This window comes from Scomber japonicus, chromosome 20 (assembly GCF_027409825.1).
Source record: "Scomber japonicus isolate fScoJap1 chromosome 20, fScoJap1.pri, whole genome shotgun sequence".
Taxonomy (NCBI): Eukaryota; Metazoa; Chordata; class Actinopteri; order Scombriformes; family Scombridae; genus Scomber; species Scomber japonicus.
Window position 1 is genome coordinate 26,291,132 of NC_070597.1, and position 24,633 is coordinate 26,315,764.

Below are 24,633 nucleotides of genomic sequence, written 5' to 3' on the forward strand. Positions count from 1 at the left end.
GAGAGAATATTGCACTGGTTGCATGCACGTTTCTATCCACTGCCATTATGTGAATCATTTGGAGTTGGATGGTCAAAATGAACAGCTGGTGTTTCTTATTTTTCAATTAAACTACTGCAGAAGAAGCAGCAGCAGCAACAAGATGAAAACATGATCAAAGTAGAACCCATGATGAAAAGATGGAATTTGTGTGGAGAGGTTTTTACTTTCACTGATTTTAAATGTTCAACAAGACACTGAGTGAGAAAACATGTCTGTCAGAAAGCCTCCAGATGTACTGTATGCACACACACACATAACTACACACTAAGAGTAATAAAAACATGAAAAGAGGGCTGGGTCTCTGGAATGAATTCGAAGAATCAACTTGAACTAGAGTAACCTCTGGCAGGGCTGCTGTGTAGCTGAAGTCATATGAAAGCAGCCACAGGCTTGTTTCAGCTGCTAGCTTCACCTAATTTCATCAATATCTACAAGAAAGTCTTAACATATGTGCTTGAAGTGTGTTTCCTGAGAATTTCTATGGAAAATTCATGGGAAACTCTATCTGATGAATTAGTTTTGGTTATAATACAGTTAAAGGCTGCAGGCGTATAAACAGCAGTGCATGATGCTGAGCTGCAGTGTGTATTTACTGACTCAGCACTTCTGAATAAAGTAAAGGTGTGCCAACATATTGATCTGGATCAATGTATCAATGATCCAATATCACCCATCACCATTTCCATCCACGCATACACCTCCTTCCTTAACATTCAAACTGTGCCAGAGCTCAGCAGATAATGGCAAGCATCCAAGAAAAGACAGTGAGGGGATTTACCCCCCCTCTCTGAATAAATCAGCTGTGTCATCATCAATGCCATGATGAGATAAAGTACTCAGAGAACACCATGAACCTGTCCGGGCACTTAAAACAAGAAGCATGGCATTGACCCTGGTCTTAGTTAATGTGTCAGATATAGCTGCTCACCAGCTCTCAGCAGCTTTTCTCTGCTACTTTAAAAAGAGCTGAAAGAGCTCTGAGTAACACAGCTGAAACTTTCCAGTGTGTCACATATGAAGCTGCAGAGCTGTAGGCATGGAAACTAACATCATACTTCTCTAAGTGTTCAAATGTTTTCCATTGGCTGTAGTGTGTGTGCGTGTGTGTGTGTGTGTGTGTGTGTGTGTGTGTGTGTGTGTGTGTGTGTGTGTGTGTGTGTGTGTGTGTGTGTGTGTGTGTGTGTGTGTGTGTGTGTGTGTGTGTGTGTGTGTCTAAAGAATGGCACAGTACCACAGGTTAAAAAAAATATATATCACTTTCACTAGGGCTTTTTTAAGTTAATTGATGAAAAACATTTGCACATTGTTAAACATATGACATTAATAGTGAACAACAGGAGCTCTATTTTTATTCTTTTCATTAAAAAAAATAGAATTTCATTTAAATATCTGGATATAAATGTCTGAAAGACACAAAACCTGCTGTTTTGAGCTGATATAAATGGAACTGATTGTATTAAATAGGCATATGATATCATCTCATATTGATCACAGGCCTCATAATCATATTGTGGCAGACTTTGTGATAAGGAAATATAACATTGTCCAAAAAATTAAAGACTGCTCCAGGAGATCAAAAACATCAAAGCATCTTCCACATTCATTTCAATGAGACTTCACCATAACAATTAAAAAGGTCATATGGTGCTGGCTCTACTGTCACTGCAGCACAATGAAATAGCATTGAGCAGAGCAGCACACCTGCCTGAGTGTATATGCAGACACACAGCTGGATGAGATAGCCTGTAGGTTCTCTCTGCTTGACCTCGCAACAACACACAGCTGAAATCATTCATGTTAGCTTCTGTGACTCAAAGTGTGACAGCCTCTTTCATCTGGCTTTCTGAAAACATGACACATGCTCCTGGCTCATGTTCTTGTGGATTACTATACATACTAGAGCCATACTATATGTACAGAATATATAGATAAACACTTTTTTTTTGTAATGATCCCGCAAATGTTATGAAGGTATGCTATTTAACAGTTTAACAATACAAACCATCAGTGCACTGAAACAGTAAACTTCTCTGGGAATGTAATCATTAGAAGTAGCTATGAATAAAAAAACAACACATGCATATATTAAAATTGTCAAATATACATACAATTCAGCCTAGATCACTTAAAATAAATAAATAAAAAGAATATATCGCCACTTATGGGACATATTCACCTTTGTCATTTAATCAAGGTTAAAAATAAAAATAATAATAAATAAATAATAAAATAAAATTGTCTCTGTTAATTGTATCCTATAGCACAGTCAAGCAGTGTAAACGTACTCAGTTCACTGTCATAAAGCTGCACTGATCCATATGAAAAAGGCTGCTGTTAAATCAATGAAGGTTTGGAGCTTGTAGTAAACAAGTGTTTGTTAATTGCTGATAAAAAAAAGCCAAATATCGGCATGCAGGTGGTCGAGTGGTTAGAGCGCATGCCATACACGCAGCCGACCCCAGTTCAAACCCCGATCGGAGGTCCTTTACTGCATGTCACACCCTCCTCTCTCTCTCCTATGTTTCCTGTCTGCCTACTGCTTAATAAAGGTGTCTATGCAAACAAAATCTTAAAAAAAAGAAGCCAAATATCAAATGAAATTAAATTATAATATATTACACTATTTTTATTTAATGGCCATCCTTATCCAGACAAATGAAATAAAGAACACAACATAGTGTAGTGTAAGATTATGTAGTAGGGATGGACTCCTGTGTAATTATGTTCATATGATATTGAATGAACCCTTTGATTTTGGATCTTCATTGAGATGAAAGAGAAAATATTGCTGCAGTGATATCTTTCCAGATTGAGTTATTTTTGACGTATCCACTGATGTTCATTTCTATCCATTTCATCCTTACATCCAGAGTTGTTAAACAGAAATTCACAGGTCACGAGAGGCCATATGGGCTTTTTGATAGAAATGTATCTCTAACAAATCAGTTATCATATGTAAGTGAAGGGAATGAGAAGCAGCAGCAGAGGCAGACGGTGAGGAAGACAAAGAGCTGGGAGGGAAACAGAGAGTGAAAGCTAGTTAGAAGCAGAGTCACAGCTTACAGCGGCTCAGTCTGTGAGCTGCTGTGTTAAAGCTGTGTGTGAATGTGTTACTCACTCAGCATACTGAGATTTCACTATGGCTGACAGTAGTTTCATCACCCAGCTCCTGCCAGAAAACACCTCCAAGTGCTCCAATCTATACGCATGTATAGGCTCCCATCAAGCCTCAGCTTAAATGGAAATCAGTATAAGATTCCCTATGACTCTGACAGCTACGATCAATATCTACTATTACAGATACCTTGTTTCACTAAGATGTGGTGACACTTTTAGAGAGCAGACATTTTGAGCTATTCATTAGAATGTGTGTCATATAAATGTGCTTTACAACTTTACGGTCGAATATCTATTATATTATCTGTAAAACACTTTCTTTTTCCATTGTCAGTAGGGCTGGGTATCAATACTCTATACCTTTAAGGTATCGACTGAAATAAATCAATACCAAGTAGTACTGAAACATCTCCCATCAATCGATACCTACAATCAATCCTTTTTGCACCCAGAGCTAGTAAATATGACTATTTGTATGGACTTGCTCACAGCCAATCAACACAAGCGTTCTTGGATTTAATGTAACATGTGATTGGTCCACTGCCACAGCAGCTACAACCTGTAACTACAACCTGTCTGTGGTGGTGAAGTCATGGTGAATTTGAGTTAGTGTGATTAGCAGTTCAGCAGCCAAGATGTCACCTAAACACTCTACAGTGAGTCTACACTACACAGAGAACTACATGTAGAATGAGACTCTAATGAAGGACTCAGCTGGTATCAGTGTCACTTTAAGAGGACTTGGATTGGTACTGGTATAGTAAGTTTTAAACAGTACACAGCCCTAATTGTCATCAATAAAAATATTCACTTTATACTTAATATTAAAGGTGCACCATGCAGGATGTGTTGATTGAATTCTGTGTTTGAAAACACCAAACACAGAATTGGCCCCTCCTCCTCAGGGAGAGAGAGAGTGCAGCAAAGGTTGAGCAAGCTAGAGACTGAATGAATCAACAGTGAATGAGATAATGTAAAACGTTATTTTCAAACTGCTATTACGCTCTAAAGAACAAATAAACACACCTCCACACAACCCTACAAAGCTTCATCCTGTCTGCTCTGTGTGTCTGTCTGTGTGTGTGTGTGTGTGTGTGTGTGTGTGTGTGTGTGTGTGTGTGTGTGTGTGTGTGTAGCTCAGCCAGGCTCTCAGTCAACAGACACACACACACACACACCTGCTGCTCTTTATGCATCCAAGACATAGAGACAGAGAGCAGTCTATACTTTGTTTTTTTAAGCAAATCTTGCATAGTGTACAATTAAAGAAAGCAGCAGCTAAGTTAAATCCTCTAATTTCAATAACATGTTTAAATATATAACTTGCAGAAGTATCAACAATACAGCTCAGGTAATATTTGTGGTTCTATCAAATCCTCTGAGATTTGATAGAATCAGAGTTTCTTAAATATCCTCAAGAGGTGATGTGGAACAGTTTCCTGTCACTCCCTAATTTATTTGCGATGTGTGATTAAACTGAACTGGGAGCAATAATCTGAACATAAACATCTCCTCCCTCATACTCAAACTACTAATAAATCTCAACACTTCAGGATGGGCTTTGTGTGAAATGAAGAGGAAAATTAAACGAGACAAGTAAAAATATGAATATTTGCTTCTTTTTACAAACTAGACAAATGACCTAAATCACTGAGCTTTCACTTGCAATCATACAGAGAAAATCCATCATAGGAAACACACTGCTGCCATAACTCACGTTGTATTCTCTACAAAGGACATGGACCTCTGATTAAAAGCAACAGCTTTATGAACCTTTGTGTCTGGAGGCACTCTTGGAAAAGTAGGAAAAAAAATGCTGAAATAACTAAACACTAAAAGACTTCTGGAAAGTACTGAACATCACAGATTGGTTATTCACAAACGGATCTTTGATCTGTTCAGTACTTTCCACAAGTTCTGCACGTATGAGAGTGGGAGGGGTGTGTGAATACTTCACTCACAGCCAGGAATCTGAATACTTCATTTGTAGAGAGTTCCTGCATGGTCTAAGGGCACGAGTCTGTGAATCTGACCCTGCTGTAACGGAGGTATTAGAGGAGGAGGAGGATGAGGAGGATGAGGAGGTGGTGTACAAAGCTGTTTGAATCTATGAGTAATGAACAACACAGAAAGACAGAAAAGAGGAGAAGCAGCTCCCTTCCACTTTAACACTAAACATTAATATAGTTCAAACACACAAAGTGTACAGAACCAGCTCCATATGCACAAGGCTCAACTCACCCAACCCACCTAACACACATACTAACTGTAACAGGTGCAGCAGTTTCATCAGGTTAAAGAACTTCTGCATGCACAAAGACAATGACAGCCTGTCTGATCAAACCTGATATTCCTGTTAATGTAAATATAACACTCTGTGCACAATGTCAAATATAAAACCACATTATTATGTCACACCTTTGAAATAACTGCCTATTATGCTACGATAAATAAGGGTGAGATGAGACCCACTCCTCTCAATAGAAACATGTGAAATAATGAAGAATGCATAGAAATTAAAAAGGTTGGTTTGGTGTTGCACAAACGATGGCACCAAAAATAAGTGCACGTCTTTTTTTTTTTTACCTGAAAATAATGAATGCCATGTTTTCCAGACATGATGGTGCAGAAGAAAACTGCACAATAAGGAAAACCTGTTCTTGGTAGGTTGCCTTTCATTTAGTTTACTTAAATGATTATTAATAGTGTCTTAAATTAGATTTGCATAAATCAGCTCATTCTAGTCATTTAAGATGATAATGAGAGATTGCAGTGCTGTTGGTACTGTTGCTCAATACCAATAATGTCAGGATACATATAGATTTAGTGATACACTTGCAGCAACTCAGGCTGGTTTATTGTAAGAAAGTTTAAATAGATATGTTTTACTGTTGTGGAAATTGAATAGGTAAGTTTAAGATCTGCTAGTAACTTTGGCTGCTGGCTGCAAATTTCAAACTCTGCATCTAGACACTAGATTGTTTTTGCAAAAATGACATGTGATGCTGTTACATATTACTTACATATTCCTTGACATTTTTGGTCTTGACAGCTTTGTAGGAGTAGTATGCAGGATACAGAGTCCCAAACAGCAGCCTGCAGGGAGACACAACACACAACATTAACATCATCATTACTGTCACATAGGAAATATACACAATTACTAGTTTTTCCATAATGTTCACAAAGCTGGAAACACAAAATCCAAGCTGATATGTTGTCATGGCAATGACAGCAGTGATACTGTTGGCAGCGTATCACTGTTTAACCCCTCCACAAGAAGTTCAACACTGACATAAACAGCCATACAGCCCATTTGAATACAAGCATAATATTCATACACAGTCAGTTAGAATACAATATCCTGTATGTCTGTGCTTCTACTGAATGATATGAACAGTCACAGTTCCTCTCACACTAGTGAAGGAGATTTTACCCTCAAACCAAAAATGGCAGTACAGTCTAATCCTCAGAGCAAACTGAGGCTTACATATAAAATTGTGATTTTCCAGCTAAAAGCCCGAATCTGTTCCTGCAGGACAATTTGGGGACTTATTTATATCCCGCTATGATTGGGTGTTGGGTCCTGACCCAGACTTTGAAAACCACTGGAACACAAGACAATGACTCAGTGTTTCCTCTGTAATCTTGTGCAGCAGCAGTGGTGGTTGGGGGGGTAATTTGGGGGTTTGGTTCCATGCATGGTCCGGTGTAGGTTTCAGCACCCCATCAGTGTTCTGCACTCTGCATGTGTCTTCTTGTGCTTTCATACAGAATATGTTCTAATAACTTTTGAATTGTTTGACTGTGATAAGTTAGTGATCGATGCTGTCTATTCCTCTCTGTAGGTGGTGCTGTTTTATCTGTTCAGCTCAGTTACTCTTTCACTTATTGGAAACAGAAGGAAAGCATGAACTGTTTTGTGTCTGGATATCAGGGAACTATTCAAAAAAAATACAGAGAACTATGAGACACAGAGTTTAAAACTGTAAAAGTAACTAGAGCACATCAGACATCATGTTGCTACATATAAATATTAATGCCAACAATAAGTGGTAATGAATAATAGTGATTATTCTCAACATTCTGTCCTTCTCATAGATGCTACTTGTGCCATTTTTCTACACATACAACACTGTGAATGTTTCTGATGATCAAACTGTGGTGTCTGCCAGTATCCCAAAACTGAAATAATTATGGTGTCTCTTCCCTCAGTAACAGCAGGCTTCTCACCACACCTACAAGTGTGGCTGTTCAGAGAAGCTCTATGTAAAGCTATAAACTTTGGTGTTCTGACGTGGTAAAAATGACACATCCTACTCAGCAGTGCTTTTCTAGCACTCTGTAAAGCTGCATCAAGAGATTTTTCTACACTTAAGAGCAAAAACAAGCTGAAAATATATCATATAATACAAGTGACATGTTAGATGAACAACCTAAAGAAAAATAAGTTCAATTTCAGCAATATTTCTTCTCATTTTTTTTACAGATTCTTTAGTACTTAGGCTTCTGTATTGAGTTGTGAGTTGACTATTAACATTAGCATGTATTTGAAAGTCATGCTTAGCTTGTGTCCACCTGATATAGTCTAATATTCACCCTCCTTTTTCATTTGATCTCCAACAGTCACTTAGAAATATATCTGCTCAGAAGCAGCTAAATGCTCCACTATGTTAACCAACTAGTCTCTATAACTGTGTGTGTGTGTGTGTGTGTGTGTGTGTGTGTGTGTGTGTGTGTGTGTTGTTTGGTGCTGTGCAGGTAGTGTGTGGTGGCTTCCTGTTGCTGCTGTTTGCGACCATAAAACCAAAATACTGAGCTAAAATAAGAAGTGATAGAAACTGCAGAGTCAGTAATAATTCTCTGTTTCTTCCCTGTGAGTGACAACTTTCACAAGACACTTCCTTCACAAGATCAGAGCAACTATCAATATAAATACTGATGAGCGCGTCTTTCAAGGTTTCAGAAAGCTGACTAATGGTTTCCCATTAGTGACACAGGTGGCTGTTAAGTGAGCTGCATTAATCAACCACCTGAACCTGATCTGCAAACTGTCAACTTTATTTACCAACCTACTTAACACTGGCTGGTTCAATGAGCTGTGGCCAAGGAGCAAGGCGCTGTGGTTTTATTGTGAAATGTGTTGTGGTCAATGGAGGCAGCTAGCACAAAAAAAACCCAGAAACTGAGATAGCGGGCTGGCGATGGTTAGACCATAGCTACAACCCAACCTGGTGGTAAACAGAGCTGCAGGCTATTTCTACTACAGCACACAAAACCTCACATCCTTGAAGTTTTGTAGAAAAACCAGCTTGACTCCTTCACATTGAAATGAATCTGCAGGCTGTTACAAACAAGACTGTCGGGGAAAGTCTCATTTTTTTAAAGTTACATTATAACCCATTCACTCATTGACGTTCCAGTAGAAAAAAAGGGTGTATTTAAAGCTAATGTGGGTGTAACACATATCAGTATTGTTGTCTTTACCTCAATGGTGAGATAAATGAGTGAAAAGCACTTACAGCAGAGAGTAAGACTGAAGGTCTTTGTGCCTATTGTACACCATCTACTGAAGTCAACAGAGCTCCTTCTACCCCAGCTCACACACAAACACACACACACACACACACACGAGAGAGAGAGAGTAACAAGGGCAGTTTGTCCAACCTCTCTGCTCTCAGCTGCAAACCATATATTCTTCTTGACAGGACGGTGTGTGTGTGTGTGTGTGTGTGTGTGTGTGTGTGTGTGTGTGTGTGTGTGTGTGTGTGTGTGTGTGTGTGTGTGTGTGCGAGAGAAAGGAGTGAGAGAGGGGGGAGGAAGCGAGAGGAGAGAAATGACTAGATCAATTTATAGCAGGACACTCCTTCCCTCCAAAGCCCGTCTCTAACATTCTTGTGCTCCTCCCTCCCCCCCCCCGTCCCCCCCCTGCAGCACAGTGTGTTCTCTGCAGATCTGTCCAGCATGTAAGATGGATATGGATCTGTTGAGCTGGAATACACACTGATTACATACTCAGACACCACCACTGACTAACTGCACACTAGTCACTATTTAAGGCTTTAAAAAACAACTCAGCCATTAAAGACACAGCTGTGCATTTACTAACTGATTATTAAATTAAAGAGAATGACCTGATCACTAATTAAACACATAGTTACAAGAACACTGAATATGTGGTCCACTCCCACCATGACAGAACATGTTTTTTCCACTTTGCCCACCCACAGCAGAGATATCCTGACTTTTACCTTGTATGGTAGCCCCCTAAAAAACACTTCTAATAAAATAACATGCAACTTGATAGCACTTGATTCTTACATACACTGATTCCAGACATACACTGTAGAAGGTGCTGTACTTGGCTACAATGAAGATGATAAATGATGTGTTGCCCTGTAAATGATTGAACTGTTCTCATGATTACAGCTACAATGGATGAACTGATAAAATAATTATCAATTAGTTACTAACTATTTTGATAATTGATGAATCATTTGGAGTCATGTGTCCCTGGGCAACATACTGAGTCCCTAATTGCTCCTGATGGCTGTACCAATGGTGAATGAATGTGTGAGTGAATAGATGAATGAATGACCTACCTATCACTGGGGATGTGATAATATTCCACAATCCACCATTTTTCATGTTGGTTTTTAAGACTATTTTGCAAGTTGCTGAGCAGTACTCAAAATTCAAGATTAAAAACACATTGCCTCCTAAAGTTCAAGTGGACACTTGGTGCTAAATCTGAAGAAATTCCCTTAAAGAAATTCCCTCTAAGATATCGCATTCATGAGAATGGGACGAAAGAACAGATAAAGATAATGAGACAAAGAAACATCACAGACATAAACTAAATGTTCTAGTGGAAGCAGGACAGCGCAAGTGGAGATGGAAATAAAGGGAAACCACAGCATATACTGTAGGTCAAACCACTGACCAGTCTGTCTAAAGCTACCAATGCATCTCCACATGTTCAAATAGAGCAAACTATGATCACAGTAGAGCTGGACAATTAATCAAAAAATAATCAAAACCAACATTTAGAAACTCTAATCAACTTAATCTTGCTCATGTCAATAAATGGTGGTGTTCACTGTTGCCATGACAGCAAAGGTTGCATATCTTTAAGGAATATGAAAACTTGTCTCCAGTGATGATTTGAACCCAAAGCATGATCTTTACATAGTTCTAATCAAGTAAACTAGACACATCTTACATCTTACACCACAGCATCACATCTTAAAACATATTTATTTTCACTCCCTAAAGATCCTCATGTGTGAGGGCAGCAGTGGAAAATACTAAACTAAAGAAACTGTGAAAATACATCATTGTTCATCAAGGGTGGAGATAATCCTTCATTAATCCTAATCAAGGTCGTCATGATCGTGATCTTGATTTTGATTTTTGCCATAATGGCCCAGCCCTAGATCACAATCACAAGAGGAACATCCAATACCTCATCTAAATGAAGCAATGGGTCATGTTGGTGAGTGACTCTACTTCCTGTCAGTCACTACAGTTACTCTCTTCCATTTTTGATCTTTTCATCACACTTGTGACCTTTTCTTGTATCTAGTGTTGTCATAGCTTATCACTGAATGTCATGAACAGCTTGAATCTTTATGTTAAGCTCTGCTCAACAGATTACACAGAGGCTGGGCTTCTTCTGTAACCAACAGATTGGAGGAAATTGAAGTTCATACTGGGTGGATAAAATTCCAGGTATACTTACTTACTCGCTTATTAAAGTAGTCAATATTCCAAGATCTAAATCCACTCAGATAACAATTCATTATAGCTTAATAAAACGCTCCATCATTTCCTGTACTTCTCTACAGTTCCATTGTATGTGTGGTCTGTTTCATCATGCAACTTCCCTAAGAGAGATAGATAAAGCAGATGAATCACTGCCTCTGAGTGGTTTTTCTTCCATTAACTCTGCTTTTAAAGGTTGTTATAATATAGAATACTTCTGACAGTCCAGCAAGAAATAAGCAGAAAGAGCCTGCATTAAGAGGACTACAGTATATAATTGTATTTAAAAAAAAAAAAGAAATAAATGATCAGAAGTGCCAAAGCTCCTTCACTGTGACTGAGAATGAAGGACTGCTGTGATTATACACTTCATATAACAGTGCTGATGAATCTCCATCTGCTCTTTCTCACATCGTCTTTTCGATCTACTTTGCTCACTCCATGCCAATGACTCCGCTCTCATTGTCTCCACCTGCTATCTCCCAAAATGTCATCTCTTCAGGGACCGGTGCCAAGATGTGACTGCATGATACGAGCCAGAGATCTGCCCTGCAATTCTCTCTCTCTCTACCTGCATCACGATCTGGTGTATGGCTTTTTTTTAACCTTCTCTTGCTGATTTTGACAGTTCCTACAAGATGAATTCTTCCAGAGAACGTGCAACTATGTGATATCATCCTCACCTTCTTTCTACTGACTGAGAGGGGCCTACATAAATATTTCACCTTATTGATTACCTCTGTGCATCAGGATTGGCTGGAGTCTGATGTCACATCTGCCAAACAAGTCTGGACTTGTCTGGACAGTCTGATAGGCTCATGACACAGTGACCACCCCAAAGACTCAAATATCCTGTCTGATTCAGCCTGACAAACCATATGCTTTGGATTTCATCTTACAGATCTCAGAAATCAGAGGCTACCTTCATATTACTGAGCACTTGGCATTAAAAGAGTTCTAATAAACACTTTAGCACTCTTCCTCTAAACTGCATCCATAAAAGTCTGGAAGAAGGACAATTTCACAGCACTCAGCCTACAAACACACTCTGAAGACATACTGTATATAGTCTTGTATACAGACACACTCCCTCTGACCAGAGTCCCCTTAGCAGCAGGGCGAACCGCCAACGACCACAGCAGTTTATTTTCCTGCTGTTGCTATAGAAACAGAGAGGCTGCCAAAGCTCCCATACTCTCTCTTCGTGTCTCCATCTCTCTGTCACACTCTGTGATTTCAAATCACGCTGCTTGATTTGCATAAAAAAGTGGAGAACAATACAGCTGAAACCATCTAGAGCAGGGGTGTCAAACATGCGGCCCGTGGGCCAGAACCGGCCCGCCGAGGGGTCCACACGGCCCACTTTCCTTCCTTCCTTCCTTCCTTCTTTGTCTGTCATTCCTTCCTCCCTTTCTTCTTTCTTTCTTTCCTTCCTTCATTTTGTCTGTCCTTCTTTCCTTCCTCCTTTTCCTTCCTTCCTTCCATGTTTTTAATGATACAGACCACATGAAGTCAAATTGGTCTGTATGTGGCCCTTGAATGTAAAAGAGTTTGACCCCCCTGATCTAGAGGAAAAGTGAGCCTTTTTTTTTTAACTGAATCCCTGTCCTCTCTTTACAGCGGTATGTGGGTATGTGAGTATGTGGGTGTGTTTGTATGTGTGCAGAGGAGAAACTGGTTACACAACATCCTGGACCCTCCTCTTTGTCCAAGCAGCACAGGAACAGCACAGCAGCCTGGCTGGAAGATGAGGCGTTGTCATAGAAGCTGGAGAATCAGGATGTTGTCAGTGTGTCAGTAATATAGCAGAGCAGCAGTGATGTCATTTGAAGGCCTGGTGTTTGACTCGCACATGTTAGTCATGCTAATGAAAGGGGATTGCCGATGCTGTGATAATAGCAGGTATTTGCGTCTCAATTGCTCCTAATTTGCTTTGACTGGAGTCTGCACACAGACACACAGACACACACACACAGACACACACACACACACACAGACACATACAGAGACACACACAGACACACACAGACACACACACACAGACACACACAGACACACACAGACACACAGCTGGGCCCATGGTGTGAGGGAAATAAAGACAGTAATAAACAAGTTCAATAACAACAGTAACAGACTAACATAAATTATGCAGTCTGCTTTGATGCGAAAGGTTATTTTTCAACTAAATGACTGAAGGCTGAAGTGGAACGCTATGTCTATATTAAACCAGATGAATTCTTTAAAAAAATTTAAAAAATAAAAAACGTCCACAGCAGGAGTTTCAGCTCATTTCTGCAAATACCTCCATCATTAAAACATCATTAAAATGCCAAAATAAGTCATTCTACTTTGTACCAATTTGAGCCACATCAGTAGAGCTAAAAATGATGACTCGATATAATGATGATGATGATTTATTGACAAAACTAACATTGTTTTCCAGTTATGCTAATAAAGACAAAGTGCTGGTTTTGGACTGGTGAGTTATGCCATTTTATTTTACAGTATGAAACTAAAGTGAAATCACATCTGACAATGTTTGCTAGCAGACTGACAGTTCATAATGATGCTGTTGACAGCTCTGCATTTTAGCTGCTTGACTTAACTTTAATCATGGGTTTTTCTGCATTGAGGAATTTTTGAAGTGTACTAAAGAAGTTTTAGGCAGTGCCAAAAGAAACTGACCAGCGCCAAAATGATAAGAACTGTGAATAAAAAAAGCTCAAACGGATTTGATCTGCAAATGTGTTTCATAGCAATTCATCAAACTACTGTTACACAAGCAGAGCATCAATATGAATATGACATCTTTGACTTCCAGTAGCCAGCTACCCTCTCATATACACATACAGCTGGTGCTGGATACATTTTGACTGGCCTCCTCTCTGAAGCTAGCTCTAATGAGTGAGAGGACTTCCTGTGATTTATCATAAGAGACAAGTTGTTTTATTTCTATTGAACGTCTTAAAGCGGAGTACTTTTAGTGTCCTGCACCAATCACCTATAGACCCCCGGACCCCTCTCCCTCAAACTTACTCCCCCCAATTATTCTTTTTAATCACTTTTGTTAATTGGAACTTCATTTACTCAAGCACAATAGATATTGCTGGTTTAAAAATGTTCAGAAATAACAAGAAAATGCATAGATTTGTATTAAATAATGTTGACACACACTCATGCTCTCTGTCATGTGTTTTCAACCCATAAAGCTCCATTGTGAGGCAGGCATAACTCTGTTAATGTGAGCTTCAGTGCTGAATCCTGCAGGTCCAGCTTCACAGCTCTCTAGCTGATATGACGTGCTTCAACAGTTTAACAGGAGACTGAGACAACTTTGTCTGCCAGCTGCTTGTCATTGACACTCAATAACAACAGAGTTACCTGCCAGCCAGCTGTCACACACACACACACACACACACACACACACACACACACACACACACAACCACACACACAACCACACACACAACCACACACACACACAACCACACACACACACACCCTGAGGATTCTTTTTAAACAGCAAAAACACACAACCTGCTTGTCTGACTTCACTAAACCCTTTTTGTCAAAGTGTAAATTGTTCAGACAGATATTCAGACAGAACATTAAGCAGAAGAAAAGCTGTTTATTTGTTGTTTGGCCACCTCATATAATTAACATTAATTAGCCACAGCTGAGGGAATTTGCAGGTGATAGAATTAACAGTCACTGACTACAACATTCAACTCCTCCAGATTAGTGAGACTGATTTACAGTGCTTATGTCAATTACAATCTCATTGACAGTTATTGTGGCACAGTTCACAAGCTGTATAAAAATATTGTTACTATATAAAACAATGAACTGTTCAGTCATATCAATCAATCTTTATTTATATAGAGCGAAAACCACAACAAAAACTCGAGATCGTACTCTTTAATTTAACTTAATGAGACACAACATTCCTCCAGGAGCAAGCACTATGGCAAACACTATGACATAGACACCTTCACTGATACAGTACAGCACACACATATACACACTAAAGAAAACTCAGCTCTAGTATGAGTCATGCACAGTAAAGCTGGATTCATGCTATTATTTAGACCTCCACCAAAATATTGTTAGCGCCATCAGTCTTCACTGCTACATCTTTTCACCTTAAGGCCATCACTATAGAACACTGCCATGAAATCATCCAGATAACTGAAATTATGCAATAATATGATTTATTTTATGTTGGCCGTATACCTGCTGACTGTGTGTGTGTGCAATGTGCATTTAGTAGAACTAATGTTATTTATCTAGCTTGATCTTTTTACTTATTTATTGCTTGAGATCCGTCCTCACTCGCTTGGTGCAATGAAATTTCCTTGTTTTTGTTTTTTTTACAATGACAAGAAAAGGAATCTTGAATAAAAATAAATCCTCATAACTACTATCTTATTAAAACTATTAACTATTCATTCAATAGATAAGGGTCAAATTTGTCCCAGAACAGCCTAACGGTGGATTTCCACCGAGTCCGTCACCAGACAGGAAGTCAGACAGAATCGGCATAATAAAACTTCCGTCTTTCAAAATAAAACAACCCGTGCAGCCTCCCGATCGTATTTCAGCAACAAACACAAATAAAAAATTGGGCGTAAGCCTTTTTGTGCATTTTGGGCCACCTTAGGAAGAGTCATTAAATTTCAGAATAAAAGACATTTGGGGTGTTTTTACAGCTGTCCAATGTCAATACTGGTCAAATTTGACCAGCACATGTAAAGGTTAAGTATAAACTAGATAAAAATAAACTGGAATTTAGGAAACGGATCAAATATACATAAAATTCGGCTTTTCATATAGCATTAAAAAAAAACTATCAGCACATATTGGACTGCATAATAGCTAATACCGATAAATCTGTGTTAGGCCAATAATATCTGTGGACCAATATACTGGGCTCTAATACAACATGAAGCATGTTTATGAAACACACATCCAGCAAATCCATCTCCACTGCAAACCTTCTCCTCACCACCGGCAGACTGCTTAAAATAGTCCTATATTGACTTCTATAGAGGCATATCATAAAGTATGTAAGAATGCAAACACTTACTGTGAGTTATATAAATACAGCACATATGATCCTCCCAGTTAGTGTTGTGTTGGTTTAGCCAAGTGTGATAATCGATACCCACACACTGGTATCTATGACAGCACTCACTCCATCAATCAACCATGAATTTAGCTTCACATTCTGCATAGAGCAGCACTTTGTTAGAAATAGCAATGTGTCATTTATTCAACTAAAAAAAGGATCACTTTCCCCAAGCTAAACCTTCACATTACTGTATCTATTCTCCTCATCTTCCTCCTGTCCTTCTTAAACGTACATATGCTTTGATCAAACTTGTTAATGACCTGCAGACACATTTTCTCTAGAAACCTTGCTCGCAGGGAAAAAAAGGAAGAAAAAAAAAGAACATTGGACGTGCACTGAACAGTTCTTGAAACAATTTAGAGAAACGCAGGGCCCCCTTCTTCATACCAAAACTACCATCTCTTCACATTTCAACACCTTCTCCCCCCTCGCTCTCTGTGTGCAGCTGAGAAAATAGCCCTGTTGCTTTTTAGACGGGCCTTGACTCTGGGCTCCGGGTCAATTTCCCTGGTTTCCTGACATCGTACACCACCAACAACCAAATGGAGGGAGTGGGTGGGGGGGCAGGATGACAAGAGAGAGAGCAAAGAGCAAAGAGAAAAAGAAAGAGAGAGAGAGAGAGAGAGAGAGAGAGAGAGAGAGAGAGAGAGAGAGAGAGAGAGAGAGAGAGAGAGAGAGAGAGAGAGAGAGAGAGAGAGAGAGAGAGAGAGAGAGAACAAGAGCAATAAAAACAGGAGACACACTGAGACACACAGAGAGAGGAAAGGGAAAGAAGAAAGAAAGAAGAAAAAAAGAGAGAGAGAAGAAAACACACCAGAGATCTCCAAGATTTGAGCTCCCACCATCTGGTTTGAGCTTTAGGAATAAGAATTTGATTACATGACTTTTCCCCTAAAAACACAGAGGGAGGATTGTTGAGAGAAGTGCTGCTACAGCAAATGAGAGCGGTTTAAAGTCCAGGTCTGTGTGTCCCCAGAGGATTTCTTCATGGGGAAATAAATGACATATCATTTAGAACGCTCTCACACTTCTTTCAATCTTCCCACATTCAAAAAAAACAATGAACACATCATGAACATGTTCAGATTCAACTCTTCTTTTTTCTGATTTCTCTGCAAATGAACCTACAGTGTTATTAATACTGACCTGAAAGAAGAGGGAAAACTACAACTATGGTGGAATTGACATTTTACATTTTCACTCTCTGTCAAGCTTTCCTTTGTCTAAACATTTGATTCCCCCATTTTGGTGTTTCTGTGCACTTTGTTTTATGCTGCAATGGCTCAAAAATGTCGATGTGAATATAAAACAGATGTGTCTTGGTGGATGGATTATCTATAATTGATTGACAGTGACCTGGCAACAAAAACAGACAACCTCTAAACTGCCATCACAGGAAATATCACTATATCCTGACTGCTGCAAGACTGCAACGTCAAGTCCTGTATGACTTCAACTACTGATTGAGAAACTTATTATTTGAGTATAATAGCATATTCTTAGGAGGTAGGGGTTCCTACTACAGCTGTTAATGAAATATGTCAGATTCAATTCATTTACATACTGCTCAGCTCATTTTCAGGTTAGGATTAATTAGACTGCCACTAAAAACTGTTGAGCTGATTAGACATGTTTGAGGTGTACTGATTGTAGCCTTTAGTTACTTGTTACTCTAAGGTGAACCTAATAAGATATGATAAGAGATTTGAAAGGATTCAGATATTGAATTTGATTAAAAGTCTATTGAACCATGTCCATATATATTTTTCAGCAGTGATGAATATAAATAACAGTAATTATGCTCATCCTGAAAGCCTTATTCTACCAGCAGGAGTGTACATAGGATTTCTAATTTAGACAATGCATCTATTTCATTATCAATTAATCAACCAAGTATTCTCTCCAATTAATCAATGCAATGTTTTTTTTAATGTGAGGAATAACATGAACTATTGACTCAGAATCCATGCTGTTTTGTCTGACTAGCAGTCCAAAGCCATAAGATGTTAAATATATTGTCACATATGACACAGACAAGCAGAAAATCATCACATTTGAGATGCTGGAGCCAAACATTTGACATTTTGACTTTGATACTGATTCACTTTCAACAAGTATTTATTGTTTAAAAAGTCAATAAATGTAGGCACTGTCCACACTAATACACTTTTGGCTTAAAACACATAACCTTTGCTACATTTACACCTAACACAAACACTACTCTGCTAAAACAGAGACTTTAGAAAAGCCTGTTGAACCTGTTTTAGCTTATAAACTCAGAGACTTTTGTAAAAGAGGTAGACAAGCCCTGTTCTAGGAGAGTTTCTAAAGCATACATGGCGCCTTCTGTTTCATATTTTGCATCCTCAGTTAAACTTTGAATAATAAATACCAAGAACCGAGGTGTACAGAGTGTGTGCGTTTAGGTGTGTGCAGCAGTGTGACGTGCTAAAGGTCTGAGTGAAGGTGAATATAGATCAGCCAGTTAAACGTGATGATCTGGATTCATGTTGTTTATCAGTGAGTTACTGTAATAATAGTCATTTGTATAGTTATATATTGGACCTTAATGTATCTAAACTCATAGGCCTACATGCTCACATAAATTAGTAATTAGTGGAATACAATATCATCACAATGTGTTTCAACAATAAATCATGAGACACTCCTATTGCTATAAATAAAGTTGTAAAACGATGAGGCCTGCTAACCTGAATTCTTTATCATCATGTTATAACTGAGCAGTGTGTGTGTGGTTCTACTGTAGCCTGCTGATGTGTTCAGGAGATTTAATGAAGGTAAACACAGTGAACGTCCATGCAATCTAACACAGCGCTTCTCATAGGCTGCTCACTTATCAACATCCTGCTGCCTTCAGATGCTGCAGAGATTTACTGATGTGAAGAGGAAGCTTTTCTCATACACTGTGTAAACAGCTGTGGACAGCAGACACACCCACAGTCATTTACATTTCCATGCACACTCATTTACTGACTTTCCTGCTTTTTATTTTCATATATTATTTGTATCAATGTTTGTTTTCAGGCATGTCACTAAGGACAGCACCATTATAAAATAATAATGTATTACTGTCAATCTATAGCCTGAGCTTTAAATCACACGGGTCATTTTTAACTGTTAGGTACTGGAGTATCTCTGTATCTCCTGTATAATTTGGTGTATTCTATATATAAAAATAATAATAATAATAATAATACATCCTTATCAAATTAAAGATACATTCAGGGATGTAGAGGAGCTGCTGACAGAGTCCATCCGTGACTTTTACAGAGCATACTGCTACATTTTTGGGGTGAGTTTAAGAACAGTGCAGTGCTATGAGAGAATGATCAGTGCAGAGGTCCACATTCTTTGGTAGAATGTCAGTGTTTGTCATGGCTGTTAAGCTCTGAGGCAAACTACTCAGATGTCTTTATCAACAGTGAAGAGGAGAGTGCCAGCCAGCCAGCCAGACACAGAGATGGATACAGATGCACACAAATATGTTGGCACTGTTCCTCGCAGGCTGCTATGGCTACTGCCTAAAATTAGTTGGTCAGCGAACACTGAGATGAAAATCAGCACAGCCCTCAGACTTACTGACTTTTCAGAAGTGTTACATGACTCTGCTGTATAAAATGGATGCTGGCAAGGAAGGCAAGCAGAGGTCAGAAAGGTGAGTGAAACAGCAGAGAGACAACAGGTCTGAGAGGTTTCTGCTTGGTTTGCTTCTTTAGGTTGTAACCACATTGAAACAATTAGCTAAAGTATTTTAGTTTCAATTCTCTGTTGCATTTTGTCCCATATAAAGTAACAGTAACTAGTGAATAAGTCATGAAAACTGCTGAGAAGGCTACAGGACAAGCACCAGAAATACTTGCAAGACCAGGATCTATTCTAGTCCAGTAGCTGGTCTGGATACAATTATAGCAGTCTCCATGCTGCACTCTGCTTCTGATGGCTTTAGATTGATGTATTCATGTCACTCAGTCTGGACTGGAGTAAATGATATGGACTAAATGAATACTGCCATGATCTTCACAGGATTAGATTAACATCAGTATGTCATTTATTTACTTAGTAGGTAAATCCTAATCCTCAAAAACTAGGCAGCTATGAAAAAAGGCCTACAAACCTGTTCATGTGAGTGTCTGCTCCTTCTGCTCATAGTCACTGTTAAGAGCTCATACTGTGCTACAGTGCACAGGCTGTGAAACTCCAGCTGCATTTTGGAAAAGCATTAAACACACTTGTCTATAGTGTAGAGTCCTAAATGCCTCCACATGTTGCTTCTCAGTGTCCCGACTCAAATAAATATGATTTAACTCCAGCCAATTCATTCATTTTTTGTACTAGGCTTTCCTTTTCCTGAATCAAAATGACTTTCAGGTGGGTGTGAGAGTTATTTCACAGCCTCTTTCCTCAGCAGGCTCAGTCTATCACAAGTTACATTTATTCACAAAGGTTTCACAGTTTAAAGCACGTAGACTTCCTCATTTATCTCCTCTTGAGCAAACAATGTGCAAAAACTGTTCCACAGCTTCACAATTCTTGCTTTAGCATACCACAGATTTTAGAACAAATTACAGACTATTAAATTACCTAATTGAAAAAGTAAATGGCTGGGCTTGGTTGGGCTTAAATTCTTTACAATTTAGTAGTAGAGGTCAACAAATTATTTTCCTAGGATCGGATATTCAGTATTTTTATGATTATCAGAATCTTGTTTTTTTAATTATATGATTGCCAATATGTTCCACTTTGGCTCTGACGCAGCAGCTTCTCTCTGTAGTTACTACTCTGTGATCTTGGGCAAAGTCCCACCCACAGCACGGTCTGATTGGTTGCTGATGGCTGTGCGTACTACAGTGCCACAGACGACATGGAGAACATCTGAAGAGCTGTGTTCTGAAGATAAGGCAGCACATATTGCTGAAGTTGCAATGAACATCTTAATCATCTATGCTGAAGTTTTAAAAACATCAAAATCTTATGATCTATTTCTATGATGACACGCATGTCCGGTTTACTAGCTACGCCACTGAAAATACCCAAATAATAATAATAATAATAATAATAATGCTGCAGTGATATAATTATGAGTCTCATCCAGCTAACCTTAATGCAATAATGTTCAAAGTTCATTTGTTGAGTCATAATTTAGATAAACAACTACAGTAAAAATAAAAACTAAACTGAGCAACAACTAGCAGTAACATTACTGAGGAGAGTCCAGGAGGTGACTGACTGTTGTAATGTTAAAGAGCTGCAGGATTGTTGTCACTGACTTTAGATGTAATGGAACTGCATGTAAGAGCTGTGTTAAGACAACTTCTCTGCTATCACATGTTGTTAATATAGAAGATTTAAACTGTGATGCAATAAGTCCTCATACCCTTTACTACAGTAAAAGTATCAATTCCTCAATGTAAAAATAACATTACATGTTAAAGTGCTGCATTTAAACCCCTACTTTAGTAAACGTACAGAAGTATTAACTGCTAAATGTAACTATGAAAGTGAAATTGGTCTGTGACTGGTTTATAAAATACATTTAACAAAAGGACTTTATTATTGATACTGAGAAGTCAATGCATAAGCAGCATTTTATTGTTGTAGTCAGTTTGAAATGTTTTGTGAAGGTCATGAGAGAAATCTGAGGGGGTGGGAAAATGGATTTTTCAGAACTTTAATCTTAAAAAATAAAAATTGGAGAGTTTCACCTCTTTGAACCTTTAACAGTTCTTTATTTGAAACCATGTGGGTGGAAAAGTCTCTTTGGTGGATCTGCAAACAATTCAAAGACATCTGAAACATGACAAAGAGACGCAAATACACAATGACTTATTTTGTTTGCCTGAGAGTTTGGCAACCAGTGGTTAAATCTATAATAATGTACTGTAATGTATAAAGGATCTTAAATCTTCATCTGAAAAGTGACACGTACTTCCCTCTGAAATGGAGCAGAGTATAAATTAACATAGTACAAATACTATAGGTACTATAGGTAGACTACTTAAGTAAATATACTGCATTTAAATAACTGAAAACAACTAAAAGCTTTTCAAAGCTGTTGTGCTGTAATAAATGAAGCATCATCAAGTGGTCTATATTTTGACAACATGATTTTGATTTTTGCTGCAACTGTATATTGGGTCTTAATAACAATCCATCTTTAATTACTAATAATCAATATATAATATTAGTCAACCCCTATATGAAAGCACACGCTGACGTTTCATTGTATATTGCACTGTGAAGCAATAATCTCAATACAAACTTAGACCCAAGTCTTGACTGATAAGCAATGAACCAGGTATTAGACTGTGATAGCAGTATGAACTAAAAGACTGTGTTTATTGTCCAGCATCAACATGAGAGTTTGTGTTTAAAAGGCTGCTCTGGAAAAAAAACAGGAAAGGCTTTGCATCTTTTTCACCGCTCTGTTCTGTCCTCTCCACCACATTCCTATCCCCCCATTACACCAAGTTATGTAACTACTGTTCCTGGACGTATACACCCAAAGAAAAGGGAGAGTTAAAGAGAGAAAATTCAATAAAGACACGCTGTTAGGAAGAAAACTGGGATTTTTTCAGCAAAGCAACACTGAAATCTGACTCTTGTCCGTCCACTATATTAAATAATAATCTCACAAGAGATTTAAGTGTCATACTGATGACGAACTACATATCCACTAACTAAACAAGTGAATACAATGCCAATAGATTAAAGACGTCTTTCCTCTTATTAGGTCACAATGTACTGGTTGGCAGGTTAAATTGGGCTGGGCTGGTTAATAATATCTTCCAGTTGACAGCTGTACCTGACACTCCTTCACAGACGAACATGTAGAGACGTGTAAAGCTCCACCTCATCGAGACTTAACAAAAGTTACATGTGATTATGTCTGACTCACCAGCAACGTGCATGATTAAAAAACAGATGATAGCATTAGCTTTTCAACCCACATAGCAAACCATCAGCCACAGTGATGTTAGCTAAATCTGGGCTATAAAACTATTTATATGGCACAAGTAACAATGTGTGTGTGCTTGTAGCATATAGTCTATTTATTAAACTCAACCACGACACAGTTTACACTGCGTCCACAGTAGTCTATAATAAAAAAAATAAAAGACTTAAGCTGCTAACTTAGCCAAAGGACAATAACAAGTTAACGTTAGCCAAGTATGCTAACAAAGCTCATTCGCATCAGCTGTCCTGATTTCCTAAACAAGATAAAAGCACTATTTTCTTCACTTTCAGTACTGTCAGTAATGTTTCTACTTACACGACGCTTCTCGAAATCATCCAGGACACCATGTTTCCTGTCTTTGTAGTGTCGGCCTGTGTAGAGGGAGAGGCCCCGGTGCTACCTTTAGGGGCTAGCCGTGTCGTTGGAAACTTCTTGAGCCAAACTTCGATGAGTGAGTCCCGGAGCTGCTAGCTAGCTATCTCGCTGAACCTCAGCCATCCAACATATTTGTAACGCGTCCGCTCTCACACTTCTGTCTTTGTAGCCATAGTTAAGCGGCAACTATATCTATCCAATGTGATTCCAGCTGTTTGGTACAAGTCTCTGGTTCCCTCCAGGTTTCCCCCTTCCGTCTCCGTTTTGCTCCTCAGCTCCTGGCACCAGAACACTTCTCGGCTAGCCGCTGACATCAACAGGAAAAGAGCAACCTCCCGAGCTCCTCCTCCATAGGCCACTTCGGTCTGTTTACAACAAACGCGAATCATCATTGGCTAGCGTGTTTGCCCACGTGACTTATGCGTTTAATAGCCGCGGTGGAATTTCAAACTCAGCGACCTGCGCTCTGATTGGTCTTTCTTCAATGCGTGGCGAATTCTAACCAATTGTCGAGAGAAGCGATGAAGGCTACGGTTCTAAGCGCTGTTGTTAGGGGAGCAATTCCATAGCAGTGAATTTAAATATTACCTTGTTTTCTAATACGGTGTGCACAGCGTGGGCGGGGTCACATCGTTTCAAACATGTGCGCAGAGCACAATTTTACAAAAGTAGTGACATGTTTTAGTCTATGTGTCTATTCACATCCATACTACATAAAACGTAACAGTAAGCCCCTGTAGGATGGGCCAAAGAAGTGCCGACCGCCCATGAAGGACGCTCAGTGCATTAAAACAATCGCCCCACTCACTTTCATTATTGAAAGAACATCGCGTTGGGGAATCAGTTCAACTCGGTTTTACTGTAAATCACTGCCAGTATATCATTACGTCTAATGTACCAAAGAAATTCCCAATGTTGCTATGCAGAAATATATTATTCTTGTAGAAAAAAAATATATTATTCTCGTAATTACATTGTGTTCGACAATATAATCATTAGAGGGCCAAGAGGAATGAGAACGTAAGTGGGTCTTCCCATTTCAATAGTGCCCGACTTCTACATTCAAGCCCTTGCCAAACAAGTTCACACAATGCTGATTAAACATATCACTACCAGGTAAATCTCTGCATTTCACTGTGTACAGAGTTGTATACTGCAGGTTTAACAGCACAACAACAAATCAAAGCTTCATGAATTTTCTCAGCCCAAAACCAAAAAGTTTTGCAAA

At 38.8% G+C, this 24,633-nt stretch overlaps 1 protein-coding gene across 1 annotated transcript in view; it reads right to left on the minus strand.

Annotated features, from left to right (window-relative positions):
• The window catches only part of reep3b (receptor accessory protein 3b), a 46,833-nt gene extending 23,125 nt beyond the window's left edge, over window positions 1-23,708 (minus strand). The window contains exons 1-2 of the mRNA XM_053341236.1: window positions 23,346-23,708; window positions 6,183-6,255 (exon numbers count right to left, since the gene is read on the minus strand). Of these exons, the coding sequence (XP_053197211.1) occupies window positions 6,183-6,255; window positions 23,346-23,377 (105 nt within the window). The 5' untranslated portion in view covers window positions 23,378-23,708. The remainder of the gene's footprint in view (window positions 1-6,182; window positions 6,256-23,345) is intronic.
• Between the last annotated feature and the right edge of the window lie 925 nt (window positions 23,709-24,633).